General features: G+C 32.4%; 2 protein-coding genes across 2 annotated transcripts; one reads left to right on the top strand and one right to left on the bottom strand.

The window, feature by feature from the left end:
- The first annotated feature begins 1,393 nt into the window (after positions 1–1,393).
- Positions 1,394–15,269, top strand: LOC132730580 (uncharacterized). The gene is made up of 5 exons (XM_060716540.1): positions 1,394–1,843; positions 11,530–12,296; positions 12,718–12,852; positions 14,604–14,704; positions 15,138–15,269. Exons 1-5 carry the CDS (start codon positions 1,653–1,655, stop codon positions 15,210–15,212), a joined length of 1,269 nt encoding a protein of 422 aa, XP_060572523.1. The 5' UTR covers positions 1,394–1,652; the 3' UTR covers positions 15,213–15,269.
- Positions 15,172–27,877, bottom strand: LOC132730578 (transcription factor RFX4-like). Its single transcript, XM_060716538.1, has 15 exons — positions 27,746–27,877; positions 26,841–26,902; positions 26,051–26,128; positions 25,377–25,410; positions 24,985–25,083; positions 24,281–24,358; positions 23,296–23,459; positions 22,833–22,933; positions 22,117–22,320; positions 21,121–21,215; positions 20,153–20,270; positions 19,254–19,373; positions 18,809–18,931; positions 18,134–18,221; positions 15,172–17,330 (listed from the first exon to the last, which is right to left on the bottom strand). The coding sequence occupies exons 1-15, from the start codon at positions 27,875–27,877 to the stop codon at positions 16,868–16,870; spliced, it is 1,959 nt and encodes a 652-aa protein (XP_060572521.1). The 3' UTR covers positions 15,172–16,867.

Genomic DNA, 27,877 nt, shown 5'->3' with positions numbered 1-27,877 from the left:
AGAGGAGATGGTGGACTAGAGATTGGCATTTAGGAAGACCCGTTCGTGGCCAGTATGAGGCTTTCATGGCCGAACTTGTTGATGAGGATCCGACGTCCTATAGGAATTCACCAGCATTGGACCTGATATGTCTCGGGTGTTGGAGGCGATGAGGCCGAATCCTCTGTGTCAGAATCGTTGAACTCTGCAATTCGTTTTCTATATGTTTTTGGGGCACTTTGAAAATAAGCATGCAAGAGTTTTTGGAAGGATAAAATAGGTCCGTATAGATCCGTGGCGATTCGTTCTTCTCCCTATTCGTACTAACACGTAGTTATATCGTGGCAGTCCTGATTCGTGTTACTTAGTATCAAATTGTGTCGGACCGTAACAATTCGTGTCTCTCCCGGGGCTTTTACCTACATTATGGCGGTAAATCCCTCGAACCCCGTACTCATACTATTATGTTTCCGTACTTGAACCGCAGCGGCTACGGAATTTAACATTACCATAGTAATCCGTGAACGATAAGACCGTAGCTCTTCCGTGACGTTATCAGTGAATATGTGACCGGGGCAACACTCTTGCAAACATGGCTGAGTTGCATTGTGATTTTATAGAGGAGCAAAGAGCTTATTGCAAAATTCGTAGGTTTTGAGAGTAAATGCGGGTCAGAAATAAAAACGGATCTAGATTTATGAAAAAGATGCCTTCCCATATCGTACAATTTCCAGGTGGTTGACAATGTGTAAGGAAGGTAGAACTCATATTTTTGTTAGGATAAGCGATATCCCGCCATAGGCTGCAAAATTCCGCTACCTCTGAAAACGACATCAGCACTGTGAAAGCCATAGAAGATGCAAGATATACCGCGGATATAAGTGGCTTATGGGATTTTAGTGTGTCTAACGTGTTTTCCATCTTGAAAGATAAGATAAAGTTAAGGGAAGTGCGGGCCCATTATATCCCGTATTTGCTAACTTAATTCTAACCAGAAAATGGAGCGGATTGAAAAAGCCTCGGCCTTATTTATTAGGTTCAAAGATCAAAACCCTAGACGCCTGTGAGAAATTGTCAAAGTGGATAAAACGTTGCTTCATTTGTTTGACCAGACGATAAACTCACTACATTACAAAGAACCTATGGTCCAGGTTGCGCAGAATCAAAATACACCATGATAATGCTTTTGCTCACCGATCAGGATTTAAAGGAGAGATAATTGAAGTTTTGCTACAACCCGCTTATAGTCCTGACCTCTTTCTTTGTGACGTTTGGTTACAACAACAAAAATCAAGCAAATATCTAATTGTCGTTTGATCAAGCAATCATCGAGCTGCATGTGGTTAAAATACTTCAATTTTATGACTAGCAATAAAAGGTATAGCATACTTATGTAACAGGGTCGATAATGCAGGTGTCTTGATATATCTTTGGTTGTTTGAGTTGTTTCCCTAGGTTTCCCTTGTTAGATCACTGCTAAAATTAGACACACAATAACCATGATAAAATTCCTGTGCATTTAAGCGTTGTTACTACTGACATCAATACATAGGGAAAACGAAACTAGTCAAAATTACAAATCATTTAAAAGCCGGATTTTCTCGTGTGTTATTTATTTCGCCTTTTTTAATTGTTTAACTTAAGTTAAAGTACGATAACATCATATTGACAATATGGATTTTGAAAACCTATTTCAACATCCGGACCACGAGAACTACGTTTGTGTAAATCTTGCTCTAGTTTTTGTGTGTCGGGTGTTAAAGTCGTACACGGAACATGGTTTACAACAGGTGCATCAGACGATAAAAAAAGCTCTGGCGGGAAAGTCGCAATATACCGGAACGTGTGGGAATCGACCATCAAGGTATGTGACTTTCAAGAAAATAGGTAGTAAACATGAAAAATGATAATATTAATATATAACAATATTTAGGGTTACTGTCAAAACCGTCGGCGAATTTTTCCACTAGCAAAAATCAAAGCGAGCTCTGGAACCGAAATGCAAGTTGAAGTCAGGGTGAGAAATCTTTGACATTTGTTAACTGTAACATTACGATACTGTACCAAGTAAATCACTCAAATGTTATTTCTCTTGCACTTAACTATGAAGCTCGGTGTTTTAAGCGAGATAAACGAGTAGTCTGTGACTAATGGCGACCACATACTCGAAAATAGTCAGGAGTTTGGTTTAAGTATGAACAAGTATGTGAAATGTCTTGGATTATTTGAATAATGCATATGACCAGTATCTGACCATATATGTTTACTTGAGAAAGAAGATGTTATGTTTAAGTAGTTTTTGATTTCGATCAATCCTGTGCACCATCGCCATCTGCTTGCCTGTTTGTTTGACAAATCTATCGCTTGAGGCAGTAAGGAATTGATATTGCATACAAACAATAAATAAACCAAGTATAATTATTTAAGGTATTTTAGATTTGTCTTTATTTGGTAAATTTTGGTATTCATTTTTAGTGTTTCGTCTACAATGAGAGCCCTTTTCATGTTAACATATTTCCTCCAAAATTTGAATAAAGAACTTTTTTGTAAGCTTCGTGCTTTTGTTGTTTTCATCTCTGCTTAAAACCCCTTTCATCGACATTTCATCAACGTTATACGACACTTCTTCATTTTTGTTAAAACATTTCTTGATCACATCCTTCACATCTTGTTTTTTGAACACACAGTAGTGATAATGTAAATTTCAAGTAATTTCTTTTCCAGATACACATTGGCATAGACTCTTTGTCTGTCAATGGTACTTGCCAACCTTTTCTGAGCAACACATTCTTTGCCTTATTCATTTGCTGTATTGTTTCCTGTCTTTCAATATTTTTTTTCCATTATGCTTGTTGAAAAAATATTCACAAATTGTAATTGAAAATTGTTATAAAGTTTATAAGTGAAACAATAGAGACAATACTATCACATTTGATTCCTAGATTCTTAAATTCCAATTATTTATCCATTATTATTGATATATTTTATGAACTCCGCGCATTAAATTATGATTTCAGACTACTGTTATTTTTAGTAAGAATGTTAAGATCATAATATACCATTATATTTTGTTGGTTGTTCTCAACCGTTGGTATTCATTTTTTTGATATCAAATTCTTTGTCAATGCTGTTATCAGTAGGTATATATAGGTGAGGGAAATCATACGTTATGGACAATGGTATACGTTATGGGCAACGGCATACGTTGGAAAACATCAAACGTTATGGGCAACGGTATACGTTGGGAAACATCATACGTTTTGGGCAATAGAATACATTGGAGCACATCATGCGTTACGAGCAACGACATCTGTTAGAGCACATCATACGTTACGAGCAACGACATCTGTTAGAGTACATCATGCGTTACGAGCAACGACATCTGTTAGAGTACATCATGCGTTACGAGCAACGACATCTGTTAGAGCACATCATACGTTACGAGCAACGACATCTGTTAGAGTACATCATACGTTACGAGCAACGACATCTGTTAGAGTACATCATACGTTACGAGCAACGACATCTGTTAGAGTACATCATGCGTTACGAGCAACGACATCTGTTAGAGTACATCATGCGTTACGAGCAACGACATCTGTTAGAGCACATCATACGTTACGAGCAACGACATCTGTTAGAGTACATCATACGTTACGAGCAACGACATCTGTTAGAGTACATCATGCGTTACGAGCAACGACATCTGTTAGAGTACATCATGCGTTACGAGCAACGACATCTGTTAGAGTACATCATGCGTTTCAGACAACGATACACATAGGGCAAATCATACGTTAACCCTAATTTGTTAATATAGCATATACTGAAAGAGGGATAACTTGTGTCTTAGAACTGAAAACACACAACACTGCATTTCATCTTTTCTTAAAAAAACTTTAATTTCAGAGTAAAAAAATATTTTTTTGTTATTTTACAGCCAAAACATGTGTTTCGTATAAAAGGTAAATATTTATATCTTTTATTTTACAGCAACAACCTATTTAATATTAGAAAATGTTTATTTACAAAAGTTTTTTTTTGTGCTTCTAACACTTATTTCATGTTTTTAATACTGGATTTTTTTCACTATGAATGAATAAATTACAGTTTAATGTCTCATCAAATATTTATTAATAATTGTAAATGTTGTCTTTTCGTGGATTTCAACGGCTTTTTGTCTTTATACGAGAATGTTTATTCCTTCGGGTTTTTTTAACGCACAGTTTCCATCATCTCTTCAAAGTTCTTAAATATGCCAAAGGTGAATTTTCCACCTATAACACTTATATATATCCCCTGACTCTACTTAAAAGTTTTTCATATAATTGTTTTTCAATCGACTCACATTGATAAAAATCAAACGAAAGTATGAGGAAGTCAAGGTCAAAATTATCAAAGAAATTCAGGAAAGATGTCATAGGATCCGTAATGAATTCCTAGAGAGACTATATAGTACGAACTTATATTCCAAACATGAAATTACTTGCATCAACATTTCACAGAAAAAAATGATTTAAACTTGAAAAAAAAAACCCATAAAGTCATTCTTTTAAATAAGCTTATCAGCGATCCCAATTAGTAAAATATTTACTCGTGATAAAGTTTTAATTATAATTCGGTATCTAATTTTCAATGAGTAAAATACTTCAATCATTTAAAATATGACAAAGTTTGTATTTTTATCTATGGTGATCTTTAAATAATCACGTTGTGTTTACAGATTTGAGTCACTCGATGCAAAATGATAACAGTTAAAGTATGTTCATGCATTGATAAAAAAATAGGTAGGGCCTTTTTTACATTACCTTAAACTATTTTTTTGTAAAGGGAGTGAATACAACAAACGTTTATAAAAAAGCTCGGGCAGAATGATTAACTTTAATTGGTCTATTGAAATGAGTAATTTGAGAAGAGTTGAAAGCAGAACAACAATTTTATGAAAAGAAATATGCAATTGAGAATTTTGTAAAGGACAGTTTTACACTGTTATAGTTAAACTTATCTCAGACTGAAATTTAATGTAGTTAGCATACATAAAAAAATAAACGAAACAAGAAAAATATTACATGCATTTTTATGTAATATATGTACAATTGCATACAAACTATTGTAAAAGTATATATAAAAATGATACTATATGTTGATATTTTCGCTTTGCAACTGAGTAATAATGAAACTATGCCAAACTCATTACATAGCATGCAATATATGTACAAGCCTATATTTAGGGAGTACATGTAAATGCTGTACATAATGCTGAAAAAAACCAAAGTCTATAAATAACTCCTCTACCTATAATTAGATTAAATCACTGGAGAACAATTAATAACATTCCATTAAATTACACTTTCAAGCAATATTTACTAACTTTAATAAACAAATGATGAACAACAGCGCTGCTATTGGTAACATGCGTGCAGCTGCAGATTTCTACTTGCGAGTTGCAAAATTGTAGTTTTTATCTGTATCCCCATTCTGTAGTTGCAAGACCATGATTTGCGAATCAAATTTAAGAGCTAAACCTATTGTTAAATAAAACTATGAGTACAGCCAATTTCGTACAGAAAATGTCCGTTTACTTAGGAAATAATAAATCACGTGCATTTGGTTAGTGTGCATGAATAAAGCCTTATTCAATCGAAACAGCGTATAATGGTTCTGCGCGGCACTGAATCTAAATTACAATATTAGCTGTGTTCTGCTCAATGATTTATTCTTTACTTATTTGTTTGTGCAAATTTACACTGTAGATAATTATACAGAGTATGGACTCTCACCAATACACGCTATAGGTTTTAACATATTTTTTTCAATTTTTAAATGAAAGAAATATTGTAAATTTCAGAATTAAGAACGACAGAATTATTGTTTTAAGATTTGACTTAAAAAGGTATTCTAACTGATTCTTATTACATTGTATTTGCCACTTTTACCTCCAATTAAAATAAATCGAGGTTTTTCTGTGTCGACTATGAAATGAATAAATCATCCACTGAAGGTTATATCCCTTCTTCTAACCACGCAAAATATAATTCATTTTTACACTACGAGGTTGATGTGTATGACAGATACAACGATAAGGCATCCGTGGTAATAGAATACTTCACTGGTTTTTGACAAACATTAAGTTGTATTAACAACAATTAAAATGTAACGCCGTACTTTCATATTGTTGACAAACGATCAAAAACGAGAAAATGAGTTATTTTATTTACACTTTGGTTTTGCATGTTAATACATATAAATAATAAAACACGTCTTATTGCATTTTTGTTCAATTCAATAGCTTATTGTTAGAGCTCCGGAATTTTCATGTTCATGATTCATGTATAAGAATATTAATCATATCAGAAGTAAAAAAATGTTTGGACTACTTCATGAAATGCGAGTCCTGTTGCGTTTTAGCACTCTTTGTAATAAGCACGTGGTATATGAAATACATTATAAGTCAGAAACGTCAATCCTCTCAACAAAGTCCAAGCTTGTGCCTTTATTGTCAGCGACTCAACATCATAGTTCTTTCTTTTCAAATTGTATCTAGGACAAACAATTCTCAAAACACTCGTTTAATCTCTGTCGTAAGTATTGGTTTCACGTTGTTTCATCATTTTAAGCAGTTTTCGATTGTGCTTCCCGGTCGGAATTGTCGTACCTTTCTTACACTTTATTATGCCCCCGCCATTTTATGGCCGGGGCATATAGTGTTACCCTGTTCCGTCATTCCGTCCTTCCGTCCTTCTGTCATTCTGTCATTCCGTCATCATCAGTTTCCGTTCATTATCTTAAGAACGGTTGCACACATTCAACTCAAATTTGACATATGGATATGTCATGAGAAAATAAAGGTCAAGAACGAATTTGGTCATGGTTGGTTGATTTTTGGCAGAGTTATGCCCCTTTTACTTTGAAAATAATATGAAATTTCAGTTTCCGTTCATTATCTCCACAACGGTACAACACATTCAACTCAAACTTGACATATGGATATGTCATGAGAAAATGCAGGTCAAGTTCGAATTTGGTCATGGTTCGATGATTTTTAGCAGAGTTATGCCCCTTTTACTTTGAAATAATATGAAATTTTCAGTTTCCGTTAATTATGTACCCAACAGTGTTACATATTCAACTCAAATTTTACATATGGATATGTCAAAGGAATTTGGTCATGGTTTGATGATTTTTTGGCAGAGTTATGTCCCTTTCACTTTGAAAATAATATAGATACATCTTAGGAATAAGCAGTTTAAGTTTGAATTTGGTCGCTGTTCAATGATTTTAGACAAACTTATCTCTCCTGAGTGTTGGAAAAATTTTGAACTTTCAGTTTCAGCACTCATACTTTTAGCCATTATTTTGGCTACAAACATACAATATGCTATTTTTAAAAGGTTAAGACTGAATAATTTCAGTGCCTTGAACATTGTATGAAAATGGTTTGTGTTAACATTTAAAAGTTTAAAGGGCTTTGAACTTAAAATGAAAAAAAAAATTAATGCAACATCTGAAATTTTGGCTGCATGCGGGTCATCCGTGGCATGATGACACATTTCTAGTCAAATAAAACTTCCTCTTAAGGATGCTGTATTTTTAAGCATCTTCTGGATCATAACCTTCAGAATCAATCAGCTGCTAGATAGTCGCCGTTATAGATTTGTAGACGGGGTCTTTTTCAATGGCATCTAACCACAGCAGTTTGCTACCAAAACTATTCAACATAGCCGTCCAGTATGTATTTTTCATATCCTGATAAACTCTTCCATGACTTCAGAATCGCTGATATCGTTGTTTATCTCCATGAGCTCATTAACTAACTTTACTGTCATACTGCGAATGACGCTTCCGGAAAACTTCGTTTAAAAATTCGTCCCAAGGGTCTGAATTTAAGGGCTCCTCTGAAGAATATGCCATAGCAATATCACCTTAACTGTCATTGTCACTATCACTGAACTCGTCTCCGTCATCTATGGGTCCAAAAATATCCTCTTTTGCATCTTCATCATCAGCTTTGGACATATTTAAGAACTTTGTAGAGAAGATTGAAACTGTGCGTAAAAAGAAATATGAAGAAATAAACATTCCCGTACAAAGACTAAATGCCGTTGAAATCAACGAAAAGACAACATTTACAGTTATTAGTTATTTGATGAGACATTACACTGTATTGCACTTATTCATTGTGAAAAAATCCAGTATCAAAAATATGAAAAAAAGTGTTAGAAGAAAAAAAATCAACTTTTGTAAATAAACATTTTCTAATATGAAATAGGATGTCGCTGTAAAAAAAAGATATAAATGTTTTTGCTTTTATACGAAACACATGTTTTTGCTGTTTAATAATAATAAAAATACATGTTTTTTTTGCTCTGAATTTAAAGTTTTTTAAGTAAAGATGAAATGCAGTGTTGTAAATTTTCAGTTCTAAGGCACACGATATCCCTTTTTCAGTATATGCTATATAAACAAATTAGGGTTAACCTACGTGTATCAGTGTCTGAAACGTATTATGTACTCTAACAGATGTCGTTGCTCGTAACGTATGATGTGCTCCAACGTATTGCCCAAAACGTATGAATGCCGTTGCCCATAATGTATACCATGCAAAAAGCGTATGATTTCCCTCACCTATATAAATCTACTGTTATCTTTCTGTTGTAACTCTGTTGATTCTAATTTTTCTTTTTATGGTCACTACTGATGACTTATGTCTGTCTGTCCGTCCGTCTGTCCGTTCGAGGTTAACCTAGAACGGCAAGTTGGATTTTTCTTAAGTTCTACCTGTACCACTAAGCCAATTTCATCCAAACTTTACAGGAATGTTCCTTTGGTGGTCACCTTTAAAAATTGTTCAAAGAATTTAATTCCATGCAGAACTCTGGTTGCCATGGCAACCGAAAGAAAAAACTTTAAATATCTTCTTTTAAAAAACCATAAGAGCTAGAGCTTAGATATTTGGCATGAAACATCTTCTAGTGAGTGTCTACCAAGTTTGTTCAAATAAAAGCCCTGGGGTCAAAATTGGCCCCGCCCCGGGGGGTCATTGATTTTCCCTATATGCATATAGTAAAAACTTAAAAAATCTTCTTTTAAAGAACCAAAAGAGTTAGAGCTGAGATATTTAGCATGAAACATGTTCTAATAAGTGTCTACCAGGTTTGTTCAAATAAAAGCCCTAGGGTCAAAGGTGGCACCGCCCCGGGGGTCATTGATTTTCCCTGTATGCATATGGTAAAAACTTAAAAAATCTTCTTTTAAAGAACTCAAAGAGCTATGGCTAAGATATTTAGCGTCAAACATGTTCTAATTGGTGTCTACCAAGTTTGTTCAAATAAAAGCCCTGGGGTCAAAATTGGCACCGCCCCGGGGGTCATTGATTTTCCTTATATGTGTATAGCAAAAACTTTAAAAAAATCTTCTTTGAAAAAAACCAAATAGCTAGAGTTAAGATATTAAGCATGAAACATCTTTTAGTGAGTGTCTACAAAGTTTGTTCAAATAAAAGACCTGGGGTCAAAATTGGCCCCGCCCCGGGGGTCATTGATTTTCTTTATATGTGTATAGCAAAAACTTAGAATCTTCTTTGAAAAAACCCAAATAGCTAGAATTTAGATATTAAGCATGAAACATCTTCTAGTAAGTGTCTACAAAGTTTGTTCAAATAAAAGCCCTGGGGTCAAAACTGGTCCGGCCCCAGGGGTGTCATTGTTTTTAACTATATGTGTATAGTAAAAACTTTAAAAAAATCTTCTTTTAAAAGGCCCAATGAGCTAGAGCTTAGATGTTTAGCATGAAACATCTTCTTATGGGTGTCTACCAAGTTTGTGCAAATAAAAGCCCTTGGGTTAAATTGGCCCTGCAACGTTGGGGGGGGGGTGGGGACGGGGGCCTATATACAGGTGAGCGACCTCAGGGCCATCATGTCCCTCTTGTTTAGTTGATGTCTTAGTTTAATACAAACATTCCAAGGGAGGTCCTCCTTCTTTTTGATGTAGTGAGGGGTCAATTGGGTCTAGGTCAATGTTACCAATGTCAAGGTCACCAATGTTAAAAATAGATTGTTATATTTTTACAGGTGTATTGGCCTTATTCTATAGACAGATGTTATTTATTATTGATATAAACATAAACTTTATGGAGTTAGTGGTCAGTTGGGTCAAGGTCACCAATGTTAAAAATAGATTTTTACATATTTGCTCATACAGCCTTTATTAAGTGACAGATAATTTATAGTTGGTAGGAAGATAACATGCATGGTATTCATCCTTTTGATTGGGGTAGGGATCAGTAGGTCAATGTCACTTGTGCTAAAAATAGATTTTTACACTTTTGTCCATACAGCTTTTATTTATTGACAGATGTATTTCATATTTGGTAGGAAGATAACTTGCATGGTATTCGTCCTTTGGATAAAGTAAGGGTTCAGTTGGGTCAAGGTCACCAGTGCTAAAAATAGATTTTTACGCTTTTGCCCATACAGCCTTTTTTATTGACAGGTGTATTTCATATTTGGTAGGAAGATACCTTACATGGTATTCTTCTTTTGGCTAGAGTTAGGGGTCTGTTTGGTCAAGGTCACCAGTGCTGAAAATAGATTTTTACACTTTTGCCCATACAGCCTTTATTTAATGACAGATGTATTTCATATTTGGTAGGGAGATAACTTGCATGAAGTTGAATATTTTTCAACTTCACAAGTCAGAGCAATGACTTGGCAACTTATATTTATCACAGTTACAAAATGCAATGACTTTGTCAAGCTATATAACTTGTGTTTACAATTTTTTGCCAATTTTTCCTTCCATAACTGAGTGAATGGGTAAACATTTTTTTGAAATATTGCTACTGACAAGAATCTAAGACGAGGGCATTTGTGTTTAACAAACACGTTCTTGTTTCATTCAGTTCTTAATCGCGTGGTATATGAGCAATAAAGTATATGTGAAACGATCGCATGCTTTAATAGTTAATATGCGTATGACTTTAGCGCTTGTAAGGGGCTTAAAATGATTTATGAAACTCACTTCTGTGTATTTTACAAGAGGTCTAGCTGAAATTACACAGCCGACTAAAGAAATATTGCCATAATAATCGGAAAAATATCCTGATATATGATAATGATTCAAATGTTGAAAAATAGAAAAAACATTTCAAGATATGGACGCGGCCACAAGCGTGATGACCTTGACAAATGCTACGTTATCACCCATCCTGTTAAGCATTATTCATTTTCACACATAGTTATGACGAAAGATTTGGGTCTGAAATACTTCTGGGTAAAAGAGTGAAATAAATTCATCAAACAAAACATTATTTATCGAATTAAAATCATAAAGAATAGTTGTCTTTCGAGATTTGTAGATTTAATCCAAATACATCAGTATTATAGATTTTTTAACTATCTTCTTTGTATGAAAAGTAAAGGAGAGAAAATAATGTACAAGGCAAATAGCAAACGTGGTAGCCATCCCTTTTTGTACATTTTTTCTCAAACAATGATTACCCTATAAATAGTGACAATAATTTTATTACATAATTCATTCTCATTTTCAGATGGTGTCAGCCTTGCAAAGGCTGGCAAAAACATCTCCAACGTCATTGTCCAAAGCACACAATAGACTGGACTACACAGACAACGGCAAATTGGGAAGAATCTTTTGAAAATATTGCTAGTGTTTTCACAACATTCCCTACAGATGGCTCACCAGTGAATTACCTCGATCTCTCAAATGCATGCAGTATATGGGAAAGATGTAATGCATTTAAAATAAGGAAATTTGTCATAGATAATGTCAGAGAATGTAGAAATAAATATTTTGCCCATAACGAAACTCTTCTTGTTGACGAGAATGACAAAGCAAAAGTATTTGATGCGTTAAGGGATCTTCTTAATGACAGAGACGTTGAAAGTCACATCAACAAAACATATTGTATCGATAAATTAGAAGATATAAAGAATACACCCTGTCTTTTGAGCATAATTTCAAACATAAAAAAGAATTTTGACGCCCAATCCGAACGCACAATTGAGAACATACGACAAACTACTGAAATGGGCAGTGAAAATTGCGAAATTTTGAAAGAAATACAATATGAACTGATCAAAATAACTCAAAAACAAACACGCGACAATTTAGAGGTAATACATAATCTCAAAATAATAAGAAACAAATCAAAATCGGTTGAAAGGAGGAACTCGATTATTGCAGCCATCGCCACTAGTTTTTTCATTTATTTTATTTTTCAACATATTTTGGGCAACAATAAACCTGTTTGGAATGACAAATCGTCTAATAACATTTACAATTATATACATGCTGGTAAGTATAAAAACTTTGTTTTTACATCATTTTATACTTTAAAGAAATATACGGTTTCGTTATAAATGAATCATATGTAAAGATTGAAAGTGGTAAACTTTAGGAAAATTTTGCGAATTTCATGAATTGATAATTTTCAACATTAACATTTTATTGAATGACTTGATTCAACTTTATTTTTGTGCAAGAACATTTCTTGAAAACCTCTTTCTTACTTTACTAAATTTTATGATGTGCATATTTAAAATTTGCGGAGAAATTTCTGCATTTGACTTGAAAAATGATGTTGCGAATAGGTACAAGACTTATAGTAGAGAAATTTCTGCATTTGACTTGAAAAATGATGTTGCGAATAGGTACAAGACTTATAGTAACTTACATTTCAATGTTATACTTAAATTGAATTGCAATTACATTTTAGAAAGACACGCTTTTACAGATTCTGAAAGCATTATAGATGAATGGAGACAAGAAGTGCAAGAATGGAGTATTTCTTTTTACAAATGGCGCAATGAATGCATAACCAAGCCAACGGCACCTGTGTCCAAAGAAATCAGTATAAATTAATACAAATTTATTATTCTAAATAATATCGACATATATATCGGGTTATATTCTGTTGCCTGAAAAAGGACATTTTTTACGTAATGCATTTATAGGTATAGCAACATTCACCCTTAAAGTTAATGTTTACATCTTTATTATTTGGTATAGTAAGTAATAAATTATATGTAAACTGCATTCAGCTTAAGTCTTAAAACCACCTTACAATGTCTCATAAATGAACTTGACGATCAAGTTTTTCTAATTTCACTGCGTTTGGGATTGTTTTTTTCTTCTTTGTTTTTTTGTTTCTTTCTTAAACTATACATGAAGTATTATCGTTATCATCATACTTAGGGCGACGTGTCGCTGGCCGAGTGGTAAAGGTCGTTGAATTAACACCACTTGCCCCTCACCACTGTTAGTTCGAACTTAACATTGGATATTTTCATTTGAGGACGCTATCAAGCTAGATTCAGGAACGTAGGTGGTTCTATTCAGGTGCCCATTCATGCCTGCAATAAGTGTCAAGTTTATTAATTTGGCTAAAAATGGCCATAACTTTGTTAATTTATTTACGGATTTGTTTAATACTTAAATAATAACACTTATTACAAAACCGACATGTTGAATAATTCAAATATGACCTTAAACCTTTAATGACATTGGCCATCAGATTCAAATTTGCTTAAATTATCATATGTAACCAATATGTTATTTATTTACTAGGGAAAAAGAACACTTATTAGAAAACTGACATGATAAATAATTCAGTTAAGATCTTTACTTTAAAATGGCATTGACCGTTAAGATCAAATTGTTAATTATCGCTTTTATTGTCATAACTTTGTAATTTATTACCTAAAACTTGAACATAAGATTATTTGCAACGGAACCGACATTTTCACACACAAAAAGATATTGACCTTTAGATATTATTGATTGTCAATGACGAGTAACTTTATTTTCTTTAAATTCTCATAGCATTGTTATTAATTAACAGAATTGGTTCGAATACTTATGACAAAATCTGACCATATGAAAGTATTTCAAGTTTGACCTCGACCCTTAAATCACCCTGGACTTTAATGTCAAATAATTGAATTTAATAAAATTTGTCATGACAGATGTGATTCATACTTGCAAAGAATAAACTGACTTGTTGAATTATTCGAATATGACCTTAACCTTGTCCTTGATTGTCAAACTATTAAGCTTAAATTGTCATAACTTTGTTATTTATTGATTAATAGTATCCATACTTAGAAATAACGCAACATATGACACAGCAGATTTATTGCATTCAATATGACCTTGACCTTAAAGTGAAAATGACTGACCATTTCAAGTCAATTATTTTTGCTGTAATTTGGGATAACTTTATCACGATGTTACAGATTTTGACTTATACTTGAACAAAACAACACTTACCGCAAAATGATATGTTGCATCGATCAAAAATGAACTTGACAGTCGTGGACAGATTTAATTCATATTGGCAGAAAACAACGTGTAAGACAACACTGACTTGTTGAATAAAGTGTGACCTTGATCTATAAACGACCTTGACTGCCAATGTCAAATTTGAAAATTTCATTATATTTTGTACAAGAAATTGATGTTTCTTGTAGAAATCTTTACTGCAATATCTTCCTTCGAATTTTTTATTTTGACGGTGGCCTTTGGTAAAAATGTGAGTCTGAATTGGAATATCAAATCGCGTTATATCAATACTTTACTTACCTCCAAATACTTCCTTTTCAGTGACACTTAAATTTGATTACATGTATGTGAAGTTAAATCTCTTTGACAAATGGAACGAGATATATTACCAATGGAAAAAATGTCCAAAACATTTTTTTGATGTAAGTATACATACAAATTTGATTCCTATAAGTAGAAATCAATTTTCAGACTAAAATATGTCGTATAATGCTAGGATAAGTTTATGTGAGTTCTCAAAATACCATGCTTCTCCTTAATTTAGTTTACACTACGAGAAATTTATCATCTTTCACTACGGCCAATAACGTTTTGAAAGTATTGTACATATACTACTTAACTTTTGTAAGCACTATTGTTTTTCTTTATATTGTAAAAAGTATGATAAGGATTCAATTATTCACTTTGAATAGTTGGATTCAGCTATGTTTTATAAGATAGACTTCGCCACATAACAGAAATGTTATATTACACGAAAATGAATAAGTTATTTCTAAGATTAAAGTCTTTCTGACTTGTTTGTACAGCCACTTGAATTGAAATCTACTAAAAAAAAAAATTCTGTATTTTTTGTAGATTCCAGAATTCTGTGTTAAAGACGAGTGGGAATGCAATAGAACAGAGATTCGCAATAAATTATTGAGACTATAGCGGAAGGGAAGGGGGAGGGGGTCACTTGACTTTGTTTAGTAATACAAACGAGTAATAGCGACTTCTGGGCCTCGGTAAGTTCATTATTATTTTTTAATTACAGGTGAGAAACGTTTTCTATATCAAAACTAGACTTGACCCATTATATGCACGGTAATTTTCTTTAAATATAAAAAGTGCATTGTTCTATGTTTTAGGCTTTTCGAGAACATTGTTTGAATTATGTGAAAATTGCAAATGCAGCTTTAGTAAGTCACACGAGACCGTGCATATGATAGGCCAGGTCTAGTGTGACATGAGGACACGTTTAGGACCTCAGAAGTCGCCATTACTCGTTTATATTACTATACAAAGTCACGTGACCCCCCACGTGAATAGGCACACGGAATTATTTCTTTGTAAAACTATAATAAATGACGTGCATGTATGTTACTTATTTTATGACTAGAATATTGCTTTACTTAATATGTTATAACTCAGTGTAAGATCTATGTCACAGTGTTAGAACTTGAGCTACTGCTTCTACAGCAAGAGAGCTCTTACACACTGAAAGAACTTTCGCAAAGTTTTAGAGCGATTGCGGAGTGTTTTAGCTACTGTAAATCATTGAACTATCACACAGGTGCTAAAGCTTTTAACCACACTTTTTGGGATCTAGCTAGGTGCTTGAGCTGTTGCACATTATTTAAGCTATTGCACAGTGATAAAGGTCTTTCACAGTGTAGGAACTCTTAGTGTTAGAGCTATCACACAGGGCTAGCGACATTTTCGTTATATGCATTTCATGTTTTGTGCACACCAGAACCGGGAAGGAAAGAATATCTCCACGAAAACTTTAAAAAATCGTTGAATTTTATATAAATGTTAAAAAAATTGAAAAATTACCCTGAGATTGACCTATTTTCTCCTTCACATATCGAGTTATTGCGCATATCTGGATGAGCGAAAATTCACATATTTTTTTATTTTGAGATCCATATGGGGTTCCAACCCCAAGATAAACATAATTTTATTATTAGGCAAGGAAACTTAACGCACGATGTTACAGATAACACCTGAACAGTTTCATAAAATCTAAAATATCTTGTGGTGTTCAAACTTGTAGTGGACTTTTCTAGTGCCAGCAATACTTTGATTATTGCTTATTATTATTAATTTTATTGGTTGTTGTTGTAGTTGTAGTTTTTTTTCAGCTCGTTTATTGGATATTTTTCTTTTTTATCTTAAATATTGTGTTTATAACATTATAAATTTATATTTTATCATTAGTTTCGCTCTTATGCGATATAATTAAGCAGAGACTTGTATAAATTGAACGAATGTTGAGGTCTTTTTGTTTTCTTCAGAAGCTAATTAGAGTGCCATTTTAAACTGAACTACAAGTTGTAGTTATATGTATGTATATCTGAGTACAAAAGGAGTTTGTTAAGTACAGCTGTTTTTAATGAATTTGTCGTAGTGTCATTGTTTATTGTTAACAAGAGTTATAATACATGTTTTATTATATATTTATTTTGTCAAGATAATGTACAAATAAATAAACGAGATATAACGAAAACATCTTTCTATTGAACTACAATCAATACCAAATACCAAGCCATACGTCCTAGAAAATCATTACTCGCACTTACTAACATGTATGGTAGGTCGAAAAATCACAATAAATTTGTCACGTGATGATAGTACATGTCCGCCATATTTGGTCTAATACTTTCATCTTCTAAGCATCTTCTATTATAGGTTTGATTTCCAGTTAAACACCTCTTAACACCTGTTTGCTCAGTACAAAACCCACTATAATATTGACTGGTGTTGATTCGCGGTTCTGTTTGAAGTTGAACAGTCTGTATATCCATTGTATTACTTTGTTTCATAGCAACAACTGAATCTGTAAGACTTTTGCTTCCTGCCGCCATGTTTGTTGATCCGTGTGATCCTAATTGCCCGACTGTTGACCAATCACTACAGTCGTAAGAATTAGCCGCGGAATTATTGGTTGGAATTACTTCCGGTAAATGTGACGAATAAAGTCCGTAATATGAGTTACCTCTTTGTCGACAAGGTGATGAATAAGCATTTCCAAACGGAAGAGATTGATTCAATGGGGGTCCAGGTGGACTGAAAAAATGAGAAACTGTTTTGTAAATGGTAATGATAAAACTGTTATACAAATGAGTATTGTAATAAGAATGGAGGCTTTGTTTTATAGGAGCACTACTGAGAGCAACTACACTAAATTTGAATTTGTTAACATAGATCATGTGATGGACGTAAAATGGAGAACAAAAAGATATACACATAGCTAACTTAAACTCCATCTAAATGAAAAGCTTTTCAACACTCAACTTTTCTTGGTCTTTTTGCACAATAAAAATGGTTATTCTGGGAAAATGAAATAAGAGAATGATCTGAAAATTTGCACAAAAAGTTATTAGACCTTATACAAATGGTACACAATTCCTGAAAAAATAGTTCCAGTCCCTTTATGTCGAAAATCCTCTTTTGAGTCCCTTTATAACAGTGTGTAATGATGAACAAAATATCAAGCTTTTACTTGAATTATCAAAAGATAAAGAAATTGAATCTAACTGCCAACAGGTAGACAGCCGGAATGAGAAAACAAGACAGAAGCTGAAGATAACTGAAAAACTAGAAAAAGTCAACACTAGTGTGTGTGTTTTGATATGTATGCAGGACATTATTAATAACAAAGTATTAAAGTTTATATGTAATGTTGACTTTTGAGGAAAACATATACATGTCTATTTTTTAATTTATTGCACATAAATTTAACCATAATGTTTGCATGTGCAATCTTGGACTGAATTCGAACTACTGAAAAGTTTTTATGGTTTTATTAATTTTTAGCTTCTATTGTGTTTTTGTGCTCTCTCAATGGCTCTTCCCTTCAGCGGACATACCTTAATAATCTCTGATTTGTACACATAACAGGTTGTTGAAAACACATAGTGTCATTCTGGGAATAGTAAGCCGGACTCTCTTCCATATCTAAAAATCAAGAAGATATACATGTAAAATTTAACCTATATCTATATTCAATCTAATCAGTTAATAATCACAAAGCTCTATAAAACGCGTTGATGCAATAATATATCTTTAATTTCATACGAACGAATGAACTTGTCATCAAGTTGCACTTTGTATGTGTTGTTTTCATGTTACTATATGTGAGGTAAAAATGAAATGTTCATGGTATTGTAAAGATAAAACATCTCAAAATGTTGTCATATAATCCTGCTACAGTTTTATACTGAAAGAATGATGCTTTTCTAGATTTATTACAATTTGAAATTTATTGAAATTTGGCCAAAATTTGATATGTTCCTACATGACTCTTGAATTATCCGATCAAGCTTTGTTGAGGATTACAATATTTACAAAATCATTTTACTTCGATTGTGTTGGAAGCTGTCAGCTTATTTAACAGTTTCGAATCCGTTCCTGGAATCTCAACCAGTACTAAACAATGAATGAAAAGTTTCTTGCTTAAGGAGTAAAAACCGACTTGGCCGGACCCTGATTGGGTTCGACCCCACGCGGCCAGCAATATTTAGATTACTAGTCCGACACGTAACCTGTATTTGCATATGGTGATTCAGGTCCCCGTATAACTGTTGTTCGTTGTGTGTCCATGACATCTCCCAAGACGCTGCTTTTGCAAGACTGCTGTGGCGAGATGAGAAGATCGTCTAAGATATCTGAATCGTAAAATAGACATATTGGTACGCTAAGCACTTTCAATATTGCTATTAATATGAAAATAAATTTTGTACTGCGTTCTTCAGAATCTGCATACATAAGTTCATTGTTAAAAATAAATTTATTAATTGGCAAAATTGTTTGAAAAGTAATCTTTAAGCAAACTGAGTTACAGTTATGGCTTCCTGTCAAACGAATACATTTTAGCTGGAAACAGACGCCATAGAAGAAGCTGACGAATCTCAGATTATTGAAAACAAAGACGAAATCAAACTAATCAATTACTGATTGAACAATTAACAACATTAATATATCATTTACCCATAGATATTTCTCCTTTAACAGCTCGTAACAAATCATTAGCTTTGTCATGATTGTGAATATCTTCTACCATGTACAGCACATATTCATCAAACATCAAATGTAACAAATGGAACGAACCTGACAATTATATCAATTATATATATCATAAAGAATTAAAGCTTTACTGAATTATTAATTAACAGGCACTAGGTTAACAGTAAACCACCAAAATTTTACAGGCGTCCACAATCCAAAACGCTACTACAGTATAATTTACAATAATAATAAATAAATGAAATGTAATTTAAATTTGCATCAATCTACAAAATTTGAGATTTCAAATAATTGTCAAGTATTTTATAAAGAGAGAGATAAATACTATTATACAACTGCGTGAGAGATTAAAATATTTCACAATTGTGTAATAATTATCAAGCATTTGATTATGCGTCAAAAATACATATTTTTGAACTGCCAAACTTGTGTTTGATAATGTTTCAGTTATGGAATAAGAGTATATTAAAAAATCAACAACTGAAAAAAGTAGCGCTAAACATATAGTGATAGTTAAAGGTGGCCAAATTTAAACAAAGTAGTATTTTGAGTTCAATACAAGAAATATACCAGTTGCAAAGCAAAACAAAAGCAAAATATAATTTATGTATATTATGCAAATGAGTATTTTCTTGAAATTGTGACAAGATACCAAAGATTGACATTTTAGAAAAAAAAACTTATAGCAATTATAAGACATAATGGACCTTTGATAAGAATATATAGTTGTATATATATCATTGCAAAGCCACATATATTTAGTTTTAATGATATTTTGCCATTATTTTGCTCTTGCGTAAAAATGATATGTTATTTTTATGTTATTAATTCCATGCTTTATATCATTTGTTTGTTTCATATACCGAAGCTTGGTGCACTGTGTAATGTCATGTCCCGTATAACACGTGTTCCGACACAACTCCACATCAACAAGAACTGTCTGGCTACCCGAGGTGTTGCCTCACCCTTCTGTCTGCATTTCTAAAACAACACCGTATTATCTCATTTTACAGACATTTGTGCAAAAAAAATTCATTTAACAAATAAAACTCTTCTCTTTAGGCCGATATTTTAAAAGTTACTATCTCAGAAGTTTAAACAATAGTCAACAGAACGCATAGGCCAAAATGACATTTACCGGTGAATATCACATCATATTCAATAGCTCACTAGTCTATAATTGTATAGTATCGCTCTTTTACGGTAAGTATATGTTTGAAACACAAACTAGAATTATGAAGATAACATTTCTAAACCTTGATAAATAAATGATGTATAAGTTCCATTTGAGCTCAAATTACTGGAGATGAATAAATTATTTTATGTGAAAAACATTTAAGAAATAAGCATGTCTGATATACTTACTCTGAGAAATGCTTTCTTACGACACAGAATATAATCGCAAATCAGACTGTAGCAGACACTCTACTCATTCTTAAAGAATCGGCGTTATTCTAAGGTTTTCACTTCTTTTATTTGACACATTTTGTGTGATCGCTACAGCTAGTTTTTTGTATAGTACATACATTTTATAACGATTCGTTATGGTGAATTGCAAAGCTAATATATCTATCGTGCTTAATTTAGATAAAACAGCTATGTACCTGATGGATATTTAGAATAAAGTACTAGTACTTAATTAGTATTGGTTCAAAACTAAATAACTGGACTGCCCTCGGGACAATATTTCTTGTTTTTATAAATATACTTTCTCATTCATCACAATAATTTAGTTATTTGAATAAATTAACAATATAAAAACATATCATAGAAAAAAGAAACAGCGTTTAAGTTTTCACTAAGTAGGACATGTGTAACACATTTCTGTTACCTTCGACACACATTGTTCAATCATTCCGTCCAGCCATTCAATATAGGATTCTAATGGAGCCTGTTCTTCTAGTAAAATTTCAAAATCTCGAGCGACTGAAAAATAAAAAAAAATGTTTGACTTATTTTGTGAATAATTTGATATAGATAAGTTATATTTGTATAAAAATGATAATTAACATTGCAATGAAAATCTGTAGTCTTACATAAGGGAAAATTGACATATTATTTTTGGTTGGTTGGGTTTCAGTAATAACGTCGATTCTACACTAATAAGGTCATAAGAGCTCAGGTGCCCCCATCATGCATTATTTCAGGCACGAACGGGCATCTGTGTAAAATCACCGACTTTCTGTAGCTAGCTCTCTCACGCGAAAGAATCAAAAGACCTTGTCGGGATTAGAACCCATAGCTTCGAGGGACAAGTGTTATGAAGACAACGACTCGAAAAACAAATTTGATGGTACGAAATTAATAACATACACCAAACAATGTATTTCATATATGTAAAGGGAACTTAATATTGATAAATTAAAAAAGAGATTGCTTTATAAATGCAAAGTCTTATAACGCAAAGAAGGAAATATCAAATGATATGGTATGCTGTAAAGTAAGGAAATATGGCATGCGAAATAAAACTATCAGAAGCATATATTTTATCTGAAATAAGCTCAACATAACATAAACGACACAAAGATTTGAATCACATTGGGCGAATCTTGACAGAATTATATATAAGAGTTTTTAAGAATTGCCTCAAATATTTTAACCTTCTGAATGTGCGTAATGAAATGTGCAACTATGGATTTAGAATATGTTATTCAAAGTTTAAATGATTTCAACATCAAAATACAAAACATAAGATACCAACAGTATTGAGCCTGGTCAGACTGCACGGATGTCTGGCTTTATACTAGTGGTTACTTCCGGTTCCGGTAGATTAAGACTTAAACTATTTTGGCATTATATATCCTTTGTCATAATAAGAAGGTCTTACGTTTGACAATAACGATATTGTCAATACTGTTACTACTCTCGGTAGTATAAAGCGTCTGTTTGATTATGCTGTTGAGATCCACGTTGAACCAATCGTCTAGCATCTGTGACGTAATTTCCGCCGAATTTATCACCGTTCTTGCCGCCTGGCATAAATGGTTTAGTGACGTCTGCCTCTTTAGAACCTGTGAAAATCGCCTTGCGACTAGAAAAATCAATTGAGTATTAATAGCAATAATACCTGAGTAGGTTCGTACAACCAATCTCTCGAACAAATTTGCACGGTCCCCCGAGTTCGAGCAAACGAAGTTTGGCTGTATACCAGGTTGCAAGTGGTACGAAATAAATCAGTATTAAAAACAAAATTTCTTGTAGGATATAAAACAAAAATTAGCAAAAGAAGAGCGACGGACAAAGAACGCATCCGATACAAAAGTCAACATCTTTAAGAATACTAGCCATGGATGTGTCAAGTAGTTTACCCTTCACTTATTGAATTTCTTAAATTGAATAAACTAGCTGCCATTCTATAGAAGTGCCCATTATCATGTGGGTATATAGATTCTAATTAAGAAATTTTAAGTTATAAAGCCAACAGTATAGAGACTGGTTAGACAGTACGGGTGGTCAGACTATACGGGTGGTCAAAATGGAATAGCCAAAACAAGTCAAATGGTATAGGATTAAATTAAATAATAATGTTAAGTTGAGACTTACGATCAAATTTCACTCTTTGTAAACTGTCTGGGAGAGAATCTAAAGCTTGGCGTAGCCAGTCATCAAGCTGAACCGAGAAGTTCCGAATAACCTGAGTTAAACTGCAATATCAAAATAACACCGTCAATGTAATGTTTAAAATTTTGTTATGAAAAGTACAGAGATGTTTCTTTTTGTTACAATTGTTATCATAAAAATAAGTTTGAAATCACACTGAAAATGTGTTTACTTCTTATATAAAGCAGTTAATTTTTCGGATTAATCATTTCATGTAACATTTAAATGCATTTCAAAGGTAAGCTAAATGTGCAACTTTGTTTCACTATTCCTTTAATACATGTATATTCAAAATTTTACCTGACAAAAATTCAAACTTTTTAAAACGTGTATATTCAAAACCTTTGAATATCAAATATTTACAGCTACCACACACACACCTCCTGTCATCTATTTAAAGGCTTACCTTTCGGGTAAAGGCTGCAACACGGTCGGCATCAGGACGTTGGCAATAGCCCTGTAGAGTATCGAATCACACACTCCAACCAACGTGACCAGTATCTTGCTTTCCAGAATAGATTTAATGTGAGTTGGCATGCCTTGCCAGAAATGCAGTAAAAAACTTTGTACCTGAAATATGATGTATGATATCAAGTATAATAATAAAATGTTGTATTGCATAGCAATTGAACTTTACACGGGCTGTTAAAGACTGATATTTATATATAACCAACAGTTTAACTATGTTTAAGCCTAGAAATATGAGAAACTGCTCAGCATATAGAAATACAAATGTATATACAAATGAAAATCAGAACAGCGGTACAATAAGTATATGTTTGCAACCACACCTTTGGACAAATGTTCGACAAAAAGAAAGTAGAATAAAAATTATATACCATATCTATGTCAAATAACATGCAATATGGAATTTATCAGAACAGTAATAGTAATTTCGTGTAACAGGTCAATCGTGTGCAACAAAGTTTATGTATCATAACTTACAACGAGTATAATATACTTGGCTATTTTATAGTATATCTTATCAATACGATCCGTCACTAACATACATTGTATAAGTGCTGCTAAATAAAACTAACTGGATTTTCGGATATTTTACAAGAATATTTTTTTCATGCTTTAAACATAATTATTTGGAAGAATAAATCAATGAAACGGGTTTCATATTCTTTTTATGAACTACATAAAAAGACTAAAAGCACATTAGGTATTTATGAAATTATGTATGTTATTACAAATTTTAAACTATATATTTATCAATGAAATTAGATATTTATTTATGAAATTATATATATTTATCTATGAAATTATATAATAAGAAAACTATATACATGTATTCACTTATAAAGTTAGATTTTTATATATGAAATAAGAAATTTATCAAACAAGATATTCATTAATTAAATTAGATATTAATACATCACAATTACCTCATCAAAATTTGCACGTATCACAGTGTCTAGTATCCTTTGACAATGTGTTCTGTACATCATCAGAAATGTTAAAACCTGTAAAATAATTTGAAACAATTTAAAATACCCGTTTACTTCTAACACATTTTGAAACTTTCAAGCGATTAAGGAGGAAGGGTATTTTGTTCTATAAGATAATACATTGAATCACACGATATTGATAATCTTCGAACAAATTACGAAAAATGAGCTTAAAATTGTAATCAAATACAAAAAATTCATTAGAAATATAATAGGGTAAAAAGCTTTATCTTATTTTTTTTATGTATAAACAGTAAAATTATGCTGCTTCCATAATATATAACTACATGATCAATTATAACATCTCAATGTACATGTGCTGTAGACTTTATATAGAAAATAAATAAATAAATAAATAAATAAATAAATAAATAATAAATAGATAAATAATTAAATAAATAAATAAACAAAATAAATGAACGAACGAACGTACGAATGAGTGAATGAATTGATATTTGAATGAATTGATAAATAAATGAAGGTTTTAAAATAGAAACTAAAGTTTTGGCATCAAATATACAAGTAATAGCAAGTTTTTCAAAGCATGAATTGCATGAATTAAACGGAACATTGGGTGATTGTTTGCAACGTGCAGCTCTATTTTAACTCTTTTTTTTATAAACGTTTAATGTTTTACCCACCTTATCCTCGGCAACATTTGGGGGAAGTTTGATGTCTTTTATATCCGGAAAGTCCGGAAGTAAAGTTCCTAACTTAGAACGCGGTGAGTATGCAATTATCTGAAACAAAGAAAAGATCTTTAATCTGTAAATCATTCGAAATTAAAAACAAAGGTTAAAACAAACTACAATGAAATTTGCATATCTATACTTCGTTTGTAAATGTTCATGTGTTGAACAAGTAATTGTAAGGATGCATATTATATATAGTGTACCACGTAAGCTAGACAGTATACCGAAATTGAGACACTATGTGTTAAGCTTACACCAATATTCAGTTAAATTGAAATCATTTACCAAAACTACAAAAAAAGCACTTAAGATGATAAAGATGATAATTTCTGTACGCTTACCTGTTTTGTTGTGTCTTTTTTACCATCAGCAGAACTGTAAATATTGAAAAATAGCTATTATGATTTTTCAAAGATCACAGGTGAATATCGCTATGAGTCTTGCTAAATATGAATAATTATATTTATATTACATAATCATAACTAAAAATAATATATAGTATATCTGCATTGTATTTTGACTATTAATTTGATTGTTTGCAATTTTGTTCGTGTTAACGGGGTATTTGAAATACAAAGACTCTGGGGATAAGCAAATATTTAATTTGAGACATACATATTTTTGTGATATATAAAGTGCATTGAATAGGGGTGATTCTGACAAGTACAAAACTACTAACCTCCAGACAAGTATTGTTTTAATAATCAGCTTTATTTGTGTTTTAAACTTTGAGTGCACGTATCAAATTATATATATGGGCACATGTATCAAACAAAAACATAGAAGCATTTGAAGTGGATACTTTCAATATTTCATGCCGTACCACACCGGCTATCAGCAACAGTCACAGGCGTCATTAATAATAATAATTATTATTATAATAGTAATAGTAATAATAATAATAATAATAATAATAATAATAATGATAATAATAGATATAATAAATGTAGGTTACGGTTCAGAAGCAGCGTTTAAATCAATTACATCACATACATGAGGTTTGATATTGACTTACCTCTGCACACCTTTTGCCGAAAATCCCACTTCATAATATTTAGATGTTTCTCTCACACCTATGCCATAATAGTGATACCTAGAAGGGAAAGTATGCTAATTAAATAAACATCATATGAGCCGCGTCATGACAAAACCAACATAGTGGGTTTGCGATCAGCATGGCTTCAGACCAGCCTGCGCATCCGCGCTGTCAGTTTCTCTACTTGAAATAGGGTTTGTAAGCCCTGATCAGACTGCGCGGATGCAGGTCGCAAACCCATTATGTTGGTTTTGTCATGCGGCTCATATAAAGTTAAGTAGATCGTTAATATACTTGTTCTTTTGCAGTTAGTGCAATTATGTTTTCTATTTAAAATTAGTTGAGGCATATTTCATTATCTCTGCTATACATTCTATAGTATTATATCTATTTATTTTTTCATTATTCTACTTTCTATTACTATCATAAACTTATTATTGAAATGTATATCTTTATCGGTTAAGCTCAAGTAATTTAGATATTACCTTACTTGCCATCAGTAAGTATAGAAAATAATAAAATAAAGGTTATAGAATTACAAAACAAATCACAAACATTTCACTTTCAATGATTCCGTTTACTCAAGGTATTATTACTTTGTTTAACCCAAATTCTAAGAGTTTACGTAATTTGGCAGACTCCAAGTGCCGCTTAGAGCTTTTTGATTTCTTTGTTTGATCCAAGTTATAAATGTTTACTTAATTTGATTGACCCCTAGTGCCAAAGTATTTACTTTTGACTGACCCCGAGTGCCTAAGCGTTTACCTACTTTGACTGACCCCGAGTGCCCAAGCGTCTAGTTGTCAGCTGAGGGAACTGCTGCCTTATGATCTACAATACGTTAATGCAAATATAAAAATAAATTTGTCTTCTGAAAACAATATACATGTATAATCAGTAGAAATAATAAGAGTTAGGAAAAGATAAATTAAAAGAAAAGATAAATAGAAGAATCGATATATAATTAATAGTCAGAAAGACAATTAATCGTCAGAAAAGATAATTAAAAGAAAAGATAATTAGAAGAGTAAGAAAAGGTAATCAAAAGTCAGGAAAGATAATTAAGAGAAAAGATGATTAATAAAAATATCTTTATCAGTATACAAGATGGCTTAAGGGAGCGATGGCTTAGTGGTTAATGTGCCTCTAAACCCAGGGATCATGGGTTCGAGCCCTAATCGGGTCACGACCATGATTCTTCATATGACAGCAGTATAGGTTGGTTCTAGGTAGCGGACTCGAAAGTGATGAATATAAGTTGCAAGACACTGCTTAAATAGATATGTTTAAATCAACTAGATAATCTTAATATTCGAGTAAAGTTGCTCTTCATCAGGACAACTATAATTTACAGTTCATAGACCTGTTCTGGAGTCTTGGTAATACTTCAAAGTAAGTATTTTATGTTAGTGCTGTAAATTGAAAAACGCCTGTGAAAGATGTTGCACTATTACACTATATTTCATTAAATTTTCATAAAATATTGTTCGAGGGACCATAACTTTACCAGATTTTAATGAACACGCAAAAACTTTTCTTTTCAAAACTTTTATCCCTAACTTAGAGAAATAGTACCAAATTCTAATCCCGAGTGTATATTAGTCTCAGTAATATCAGATATATCAAATGCAACTATTGTGCAAAACGTCTTAGGAAAAAATACTTTAGAATTACCTTTCCAAAACTGGCAGCGTTGACAGGCTGGGTATCATGCTTCTCGCAATAATCCAAGTAATGAACATATAGTGTACTCCGTGGTATACATACACCTTCCGCTATCTCGTAATTCTCTTCTAACCTATACAT

This window comes from Ruditapes philippinarum, unplaced genomic scaffold, assembly GCF_026571515.1.
Source record: "Ruditapes philippinarum isolate M1 unplaced genomic scaffold, ASM2657151v2 ctg771_1_1_1_1, whole genome shotgun sequence".
Classification (NCBI taxonomy): domain Eukaryota; kingdom Metazoa; phylum Mollusca; class Bivalvia; order Venerida; family Veneridae; genus Ruditapes; species Ruditapes philippinarum.
The sequence above is the reverse complement of the archived record's forward strand: the minus strand, read 5'-3'. Positions and strand labels throughout refer to the sequence as shown.